Source organism: Cucurbita maxima, unplaced genomic scaffold (assembly GCF_002738345.1).
Source record: "Cucurbita maxima cultivar Rimu unplaced genomic scaffold, Cmax_1.0 Cma_Scf00015, whole genome shotgun sequence".
Taxonomy (NCBI): Eukaryota; Viridiplantae; Streptophyta; class Magnoliopsida; order Cucurbitales; family Cucurbitaceae; genus Cucurbita; species Cucurbita maxima.
In genome coordinates, this window is record NW_019272031.1 from 1244315 (window position 1) to 1253753 (window position 9439).

The following is a 9439-nucleotide window of genomic DNA, read 5'->3' on the forward strand; positions in this document are numbered from 1 at the left end:
TCAATATGATTGTGTGTCAATTGAGTTCGATGACAATTAATTTCGATGATGAAATTAAAGCACTGATTTTGATGTTTATCTTTATCCGAATTGTGGGATATTGTTGTTCTCAAGATCAACAGGTCTTGAAGATTTGAAAAACTGAAGTTAGATGAAATCCAAGATTTAGTTCTCAACGAAAGTATTCATAAACAAGAAATTGAAGATTCATCTAGTAGCGCTCTCAGTGTTGATCAAAGGGGAAGAAGTAAATCAAAGGGCGCAAATAAAGGTCGATCAAAATCAAAGAACCGTGAAATTTTCCAAACCGACCAAACATAACGTATTGGAGTTGTGGAGAAAATGTCACTTTCGAACAAATTGTACAAGACCAAAGAGAAAGCAAGATGACGATGATTCTTTAAATTCAGCCAAAGACATTAGGGATGCTTTAATCCTCAGCATGGACACTCCGATTGAATCCCAGATTTTGAATTCAGATGCATTTTTTCATTCATCTCCAAATAAAAAGTTGTTCCAGAATTTCAATTCTTAAAATTTTGAAAAGGTGTATCTTGCCGACAACAAAGCCTTGGAGATCGAAGGAAAAGAGGATGTCTGCATAAAATGACATATAATCAAAGAACATTAAAGAATGTTAGATATATTATTGGTCTCAAGAAGAACTTGATCTCTATTGGTTAGTTGGATAACACAAGTTATGCAACACAGTTTGGAAAGAGTTCATGGAAGATTGTGAAGGGTGCTATGGTGGTAGCACGTGGCGCAAAATCTGGCACTGAAAGTGCATCAAATTCAAGGGTATGGTTGATAACTCTCCAAAAGTAGAGTTATATCAAGCCTTTTTGTAGTTAATTTTACACTCCTACAAATCATTTTCTCATTAATTTCTCCATTTATTCTAATTAGTAAGCATGAAATAATTCATTTGTGATTCAACGGGAAAAAAATATCAATTTGCATGAATCGAGCCTAATTGTACATTTAATTGAGCTATATAACAAAATTACAGAACATTTATGTTGAACCATGATGTTGTAGCCAATATAGAAACAATACTACTGGCAAATAGAAACGAGTTAGCTTCACAAAAGCTGTCAGAGAATTGAAGAAAGTATGGTTGGAAATGGTTGCGTTTGGGGACATCTCGAGTTCCATCATTAGGTGGATCAAAGTTCTATGTCACTTTCATTGATGATTCCAGAAGGAAGGTGTGGATTTATTTCCTGAAACACAAGTAAGTGGAAAGCTAAAGTTGAAAATCAGACCAGCTTGAAAATTAAATGTCTGAGGTCTGACAATGAAGGAGAATATAACAAGTTAGAATTAAAAGCATTTGTGGAGACAAGGGAATTAGATTAACAAGAACAGCTCCCGGTAAAGCAAGACAAAATGGAATTGTTGAAAGGATTAATAGAACATTGAATGAGCGGGCAAAGAGTATGAGAATTCAATCTGGATTGCCAAGGATAGTTCTTGATTAACAAGATCGATGTTGTAAATACAACAGTCTACCTGATCAATAGAGAACCGTCAGTACCCTTAGAGTTTAAGTTGTCAAAAGAAGTATGGACAGGAAAAGAACTCAAGTACTCTCACTAAAGAACTTTTGGTTGTAGTGCGTATGTTCGTGTTGATCTATAGAAGAGTGAATTTTAGAATTTTTCTCACTTGTTAGCCATGAAAACTCAAATTGGGGTATGTATTTGGGACGTTTTCAACTCTTGGATCTTTTATCAAACTTGCTCGAGAGTTCATTTAGAACATGTAGAAATTGGTTTGAAAGGAAATGGTTAACTATAGCCCTTAAATTTAAAAGAGAATTTGAGGAAGAAATACCCAAAAATCTAAACGCTTCAATTTCAAGTTTTAGGAATTCCAAGGCTGTTCTAAAACGTTGCTTAGAACTTCTTATTTATAATTGAAACTTGAACTTACCTGTTTATTTCAAAATCGAGCTCAATTTAAACTTAAATTTTCTAAAATATCTGTTAGACATATTTACTCAAACGAGTGTCTAACCGACTCCAATTTAGAATTTCATTCAATATTTCCTTCGGTATAAACGTATTCTAAAGTAGCACGAACTAGGAAGAGTTTCAACGTGTCATTCCAGAGTCAACCATTGATTGGTCTTTACGGGTAGCAGCTTCACACGGCACCTAGGAAGCAGAGCAGTTATTAGAAAGATTAGTTAATGGGTCACCTGGTAATCGTTGGGATTTCGTCATCGAAAAAAACCAACGATTGGATCTTGACTTCCGAAGATTTTCTGAAACGGGTCACGGTAGCGAATTTGACTCTTTGATTCAATTAAAAGCTACCCCACAGTAAAAAAAAATATTCAGGAGTTGATAACGAAGTCAGTCAAAACCTACCCCCACTGTAAAAAAAAATGATATATGGTAAAAGCTGGCAAAGTGCATAAGATTTGTCATTTTGTGATTTAGCTTTTCCTTTTTACCTCTTCCTGCAAGCAACCGTCACGTGTGTCACGTGTGTCACGTGAAGACTGTAACGCTACCCTCCCTCCCTCCCTCCCTCCGTCACGTGTGTCACGTACGAACTATGAGAATATCTGTCAAAAACAAACCTACAAATTTTCAAATATTTTAAAAACTTTAAATACATAAATGTGTAAATTTCACAATAAATTGTTTTTTTTTTTAAATATTATTGAGCTCTTTCTAAAATATTTGAATTTCAAAAATTATTTTAAAATTTTCAAAAAATTATTAATACTTTTAAATTTTTATTTAAAATTTTTAATAAACTTTTAAAAATTGTATTAACATTACACTTTCTTCTTAAATATCATAATTTGTCCGTATTTAAGAACAAAATTAACACTCAAATAATCGATTATTTGAAGTTATCTTGAATTGGGTTAGCAAATCTTATCTGAACAGTCCATTTCGAATTTTCCCTCGTGATTTTTAAAACACGTATACTAGATAAAGGTAAAATACTTAATTGTCTTCCTCAACATATGTGAGATCTCGCACAAACAAATTAAATAAGACTCAAAACACAAAATAGAATAGAATGTCATCTTAAACCATGGGAAAGTTTCAACCAGTGCTCGAGCCTTCAAAGATATGATTTAAATTTTATTGATACTCGAACATTAAAAGATATAACGTGTTCATAAAAGCGGAGAATGTTTGTTTGTTTAATCCACTACACCTAAGTGGTGGAAAAATTATCTATTTATAATCAAATAAATTATAAGGACATTGATGCTCGGAGAGTAACATCTAGAAGCAAAGAAAATGTTATTATTGAAGGGAAGACAAAGGCTTACATAGAAACCATTTCTTGGTTGCTATACACTCTAATGTGGCCATATGTTATAAAAACTTGCAACAATAATAAATATTTTAATTACAACAGCTTGCATTATCTGATTTAGATACAACTGGTTGACAGCTTTGTCTCATCATCCCTCAGCCCTCTGGTCTGGCTTCTGAGTGTGTTTTTTGTACTCAAAATTGCAACTCAACTGCATCGTGGTCGGGCGTTTTGTAACTGAAACCCGACTCGTCGCTCGAATGCCTCTTTACCACACTGGCTCTTTGCACTAAACGCACCAATGCTTGTACTACTTCTGACATTGGAGGTCGAAATTCGGGTTCCGGCTGCAAAAGCGTCAAATCTTAGAACTAATAACTTCGAATATATAGAGAGAGAGAGTACAAAGATCCCAACGAGTACGTTTGTTTTCGTTTTAATTAGTTAGTGTGAGATCCCATATTGGTTGGGGAAGAGAACGAAACACTTTTTATACGGGTGTGTAAACCTCTCCCTAGTAAACGCATTTTAAAAACCTTGAGAGGAAGCCCGAAAGAGAAAGCCCAAAGAGGACAATATCAACTAGCAGTGGGTTTAGGCCGTGACAAATGATATCAGAACCCGACAATGGCTGATGTACTAGGGAGAAGACTGAGCCCCAAAGGGGATGAACACGAGACAGTGTGCCAGGAAGGACGTTGGGCCCTGAAGGGGTGGATTGGGAGTCTCACATCGATTGGAGAAGGAAACGAGTGCCAACGAGGGCGCTGGACCCCCAAGGGAGGTGGATTGTGAGATCCCACGTCGGTTGAGGAGGAGATCGAAACACCCTTTATAAGAGTGTGGAAACCTCTCCCTAATAGACGCATTTTAAAAACCTTGAGAGGAAGCTCGAAAGAAAAAGTCTAAAGAGGACATATCTGTTAGCGGTTGGCTTGGGCCATTACAGTTAGATTGCACGGTTACTAAAGAAGATTACCTGAACACACAAAGCAATGATGTCGGCGAAGCGCGATAGAGATTTTGCGGGGTACATTCCATTCAAAGTAGGATCGACCATTTTCGCTAAGGCGTCAATATCGTGAAGTTGGGGAGTAGCCCATCTCACAAGTGACTGCTCCGATCTCACCCTCGAGCTGAACAAAACGACGAAGGGGATGCGAGAAATTACATAAGATATATCAGCAAGAAATGGATATGTTTAATCAAATGTATCCAACTTAGTTCCAAGGAGAATAGTTTACCTATCAAGCGGCTTTCGTCCCGTCAACAGCTCCAACATCACCACGCCAAAGCTGTACACGTCGCTTTTAACGGTGTATATTCCCGACAAGGCAAATTCCGGAGCACTGTAGCCAAAGGAACCAACCATCTGAGTAGAAACCTGCAAGAATTGTTTGTTAACTCGTTTACGAGCTCGAAATAATAAGAATCCTAGAGTGTTAACCTGTCGCTCTGTGTTGGGCGTTAAGGCAGCCAAACCGGAATCAGACAAATGGGGGTTGAGCTCTTCATCAAGTAATATGTTTGCTGTCTTCAAGTTTCTATGTACAACAGAAGGCAAGCATACCTCATGCAAGTATCTACAATAGAAATGTTCAGAGTTAAACGAAAATTGGAATAGCATTTTTCGAACTCGAGAAGAGACTGGCAAAGCTTGTAATGAACTCGAACATACTCTAAAGCTCTAGCTGTTCCAAGTGCTACTCGGACACGTGCGTTCCAAGTCAGTGTCTTGCTACTATCTTCAGCAAAATGGAGCATGTCGTGTAAACTTCCATTTCCAATGAACTCGTAAACGAGAAGACGCTGACCATGCTCGATGCAATAACCATTTAGTGTCACAATATTCGTGTGCCTCAATCTTGACATGTTTGAGACCGCTTCAAGAAAATTGTCTTCTTCCTGTAGCGATAATGCTGCATTGTCGATTTTCTTGATCGCCATTATCTATGAGGAATTAACTCACATTATGTTATTAAAAAAAAAAATTGTCATCTTCATGCTGTAAATTAATAGCTATAGGTAGCAACCCGTCGACCAACGATGCAACAATGGATAGATCAACAAGCATCGTGTTTCGAAACAGAACCGTGCACAAGTTCAGAAAGCAGAAACTGATTCTAGATGTATATGCTCACTCTTTGGGACTTATTATTGAAGATCAGACGAAGTTACCTTCCCGTTTGGAAACTCGGCTTTGTAAACACGACCGAGAGAGCCTTCACCAACTATGCATTCTTGACTAAAGCTATTTGTTGCACTTTGAAGAGAAGCAACAGTATAAGAAGTAGCAGTAAGGGACTTTATCCTTTTCACCGATCCGTTTTTCGCTTGTAATCTCTCGGGATTCATTTTCTCCGCAGGGAGTGGTTTAATATCTGCAACAGCAGCAACGCTTTTAACCCGATGCTCATGCACCTCCGTATTCACTGTAACAAAGGTTAAGATCAAGATGTTTAGCTGATCGTCATAGTCGAACTGAATCATAACTAATGCTAATTATCCCCTACCACTAGTGCCAATAGACAGCCTTCCACTCGAAGCTCGTAGACCGATGTTCTTCCGTTTTCTCTTCTGGATGCATACAGCAAAAGCAACTAACACAATGAGGACAAAAATTATAGCACCCAAAATTATCCCTACTATTTCCAAAACTGACAAGCCTTTCTTCGAGTTTGATGAACTGCTATCAGAGCTTGAGGCAGTGTGGTTGCCACCGCCAGACCCAGGGCGTCGGGGGCTGTTACGAGATCGACCGGGAGGAGGTGGAGTAAAAGGTGGTGGAGGAGGTGCAGGACTGTTGTCGAATGAATTTCCATCGTATCTGTTTTACGTAGACGATATATTTAAATACATTATGCAACAGTTTAATATATCGAAGATAAATAAGCAATCACTGACATGAAATTTTCGATCGACTTCAGTTCTTGAGGTATCCATCCACTGAAATTATTATTCGCTACATTTCTGTAACACAAGGAAAAAGAAATTAAGAAACGGAAACGAGATAACAGCCGACAGGAGCTGGAGCCACATTACATAAGAACTTACAGCGTCGTTAGAGGCAAACTGATAAGATTATTGAGAGAACCAGTCAATTGATTGTTCTGTAAAAAGCTACAAAATGAAGAACGAATCGACTTAAAATGTCAGTTTCTGCTTTTTAATCATCGTTAGAAAAGAACGCCGGAGTTTCAAAAACTTACAGCGAAGAAATATTTGACAATGAGCTCAACGAATTCGGAAGATCCCCGGTAAAGTTGTTGAAAGAAAGGTCCCTGAAAAAACATTGGACGATAAGCTCAATGAGATATCATTAATATGACTTGATATGATCGACATCGTTAAAAGTCCTGAAAATGGAAGCATAGTGAACAAAGAAGTTATTACATAAACAAAGAACCGAAAGGGATGATTCAAAGAAGAATCTTACAAGGTCCCCAGGGAAGTAAGATTCGTGAAAACGTCTCCTATCGCCTGAGCTAGCAAATTATGGCTCATATTTCTAAACGGGAGGGTTCGAGGGAGAAACACGGTCAGTGGCATCAAATTCTAATTTAATTGCTTAAAAAAACGTTGACCGATATATTGAACTGTAAAATCACTCACAGATAATTGAGAGAAGCCATGGTGGAAAGTGAATAAGGAAGATTACCAGTTAATTTGTTTTTTGCCATATTTCTACACAGATGATTGAACAGAAGTTAGAAACTACACAAGAACAAACAAAGAACCAAATCAAAACCATGATTATGCATACAGGCTCGTGAGGTTCGGCGGTAATTGGTAAGGAATCGTGTCGTGAATATTGTTGTCGCTCATATCACTGAAAAAACATAGATTATCAAATTTGGGAACCCCACAAGAACATGATAGGAAAATAGCATAGAACACTCACAGATTTCTCAATGAAATAAGGCTCGAGAGCGCATAGCCCATCGTGCCATTCAGCCCCAACCCAGGAATCTCACTATTGCAATGAGCAGCAAATCGGATTAGTTAAAGCAATCAAGCAATAGAATGCCATACAGGAATTATGAGTATCACTCACATGGAGACAACAGCAGAGCCTTCACATGTCACCCCTTTCCATAACTCAACACATGGATCACCGCCACTACCAATCCAGCCAGTCAGCTGTGGAGGACTGTTCAATGAGGTGTATATAACTTGCAAAGCTTGAACTACAACATTAGAAAGAAACATGAGAAGAATAACAATCATTTGCCAAGAGGTTTCTGTTATGAATCACGACTCTCCACAATGGTATGATATTGTCTACTTTGCGCTTAAGTTCTCATGACTTTTCTTTGGACTTCCCCAAAAGGCCTCATACCAATGGAGATGTATTCCTTACTTATAAACACATATTCATTCCCTAAATTAACCAATGTAGCACTCCCTCCCAACAATCTTCGTACACCATGGAGCCTCCATTGAGGTATATGGAGCCCTCGAACAACCTCCCTTTAATCGAGGCTCGACTTCTCTAGAGCCCTCGAACAAAGTACACCATTTGTTCGACACTTGACTCACTTTTGACTACACCTTCAAGGCTCACAACGTCTTTGTTCGATATTTAAGGATTCGATTGATATGGGTTATTTAAGGGCATGATTTTGATACCATGTTAGGAATCACGACTCTCCACAAGGGTATGATATTGTCCACTTTGAGTATAAGCTCTTGTGGCTTTGCTTTGGGCTTCCCCAAAATGCCTCATACCAAGGGAGATATATTTACTTACTTAGATCATCCCTTTAATTACCCAACGTAGGACTCCCTCCCAACAATCCTCAACAATCCTCAACAATCCTCCCCTCGAAAAAAATCACCACAGAGCCTCCACTAAGGTGTATGGAGCCCTCGAACAAAGTACACCCTATGTTCGACACTTGACTCACTTTTGACTAGGCTCACAACGTCTTTGTTCGACATTTGAGGATTCTATTGATATAGTTTAGTTAAAGACATGACTCTGCTACCAATGTTAGGAATCACGACTCTCCACAAGAGTATAACATTGTCCACTTTAATAGCCAACTTGGGACTCCCTCCCAACCATCCTCTAACATTTTCAGAAAATTCATAACTCAACAAGAACAGAGGAAATCACTGAACTGGGTTTTCTCAACAGAGATCAATAGACATATAAACAACAAACAAATCAAAATCCCAATAGAACATACACGAATCAGATTCCAAACAACCCAAATCCACCAAATCCAGCAATCCCAGATCAAAAAACAGAGAAGAAAAGGGGAAATGGAAAGCTAAACAGAAATCAACCCATTACCCACCATCAGAAGCAAGAGTAAGAGCAGGAACAAGCGGAACAGAACCAAAGATCAAGAAGAAAAACACCCAGAAAGCCATTACACCTCCAAACACATTCAGCAGTGCTCTGATACCCTCTTGTTCTTCAAGGGTTTAGAACATGCAGAAGCAAGAATGAAGTAGAGATCAATGGGGAGAGGGAGGAAGCATCGCCATAAAAGAAAATGACAGCTAGAGAGAGAAAGAGATTCGAAGCTTATGAAGAGAGAGGGAGAGGGGGGGGATGGAAATGGGAAAATGGGAGTAAGAGTGTGTCGGCGAAAAAGGAAAAGGGGGGAATTAAAAGTGTGGAAATTAGTGAAAAACAGGAAAAAGGGCAGATTTTGTATGTAGGCCAACGCAAGCAACGTATGAGTACAAACATTTTCATTTTCTCTTCTTCTTCTTCTTCTTCATCTCTCGTCTCTCTCACTCTCCATTGTTTATTCCAACTTCATTATTGCTACTTCTTTAAGATCCTTTTCTTTTATTCTCACGTTTTTATGCTAAATTTTTGGTTACGTCAAATCTTTTCAAATTTTTTTTTACCAACGTTTTTTTATTAATAAGACTTTCAATTTCACTGCTGTTCTTGACAGATTCTGATATTTTTTTAATAAGCCAATTTTACCATGTTATTAATTTGAAGATAAATAATTTTTTTATTTTTGGTAATAAATCAAGATTTTAGGCCCTTATTAATGAGTATTTTTATTTCTAGTTACCATTTAAATATAAATTCTTAGATTGTGTTGAGAACACTTTTATAAAATTTTGTACTTAAGAATACATAATACGAAAAACCGTTAGATGTGAAGGACACTTTTTA

At 37.8% G+C, this 9439-nt stretch overlaps 1 protein-coding gene across 1 annotated transcript; it reads right to left on the reverse strand.

The window, feature by feature from the left end:
* Positions 1 to 3258: 3258 nt before the first annotated feature.
* LOC111490385 (protein STRUBBELIG-RECEPTOR FAMILY 8-like) lies at positions 3259 to 8872 on the reverse strand. The gene is made up of 16 exons (XM_023138978.1): positions 8595 to 8872; positions 7346 to 7478; positions 7193 to 7264; positions 7055 to 7120; positions 6904 to 6975; positions 6728 to 6799; positions 6501 to 6572; positions 6346 to 6411; positions 6196 to 6261; positions 5805 to 6118; positions 5470 to 5723; positions 4970 to 5241; positions 4739 to 4874; positions 4536 to 4675; positions 4271 to 4427; positions 3259 to 3638 (listed from the first exon to the last, which is right to left on the reverse strand). Exons 1-16 carry the CDS (start codon positions 8668 to 8670, stop codon positions 3486 to 3488), a joined length of 2121 nt encoding a protein of 706 aa, XP_022994746.1. The 5' UTR covers positions 8671 to 8872; the 3' UTR covers positions 3259 to 3485.
* Positions 8873 to 9439: the final 567 nt, after the last annotated feature.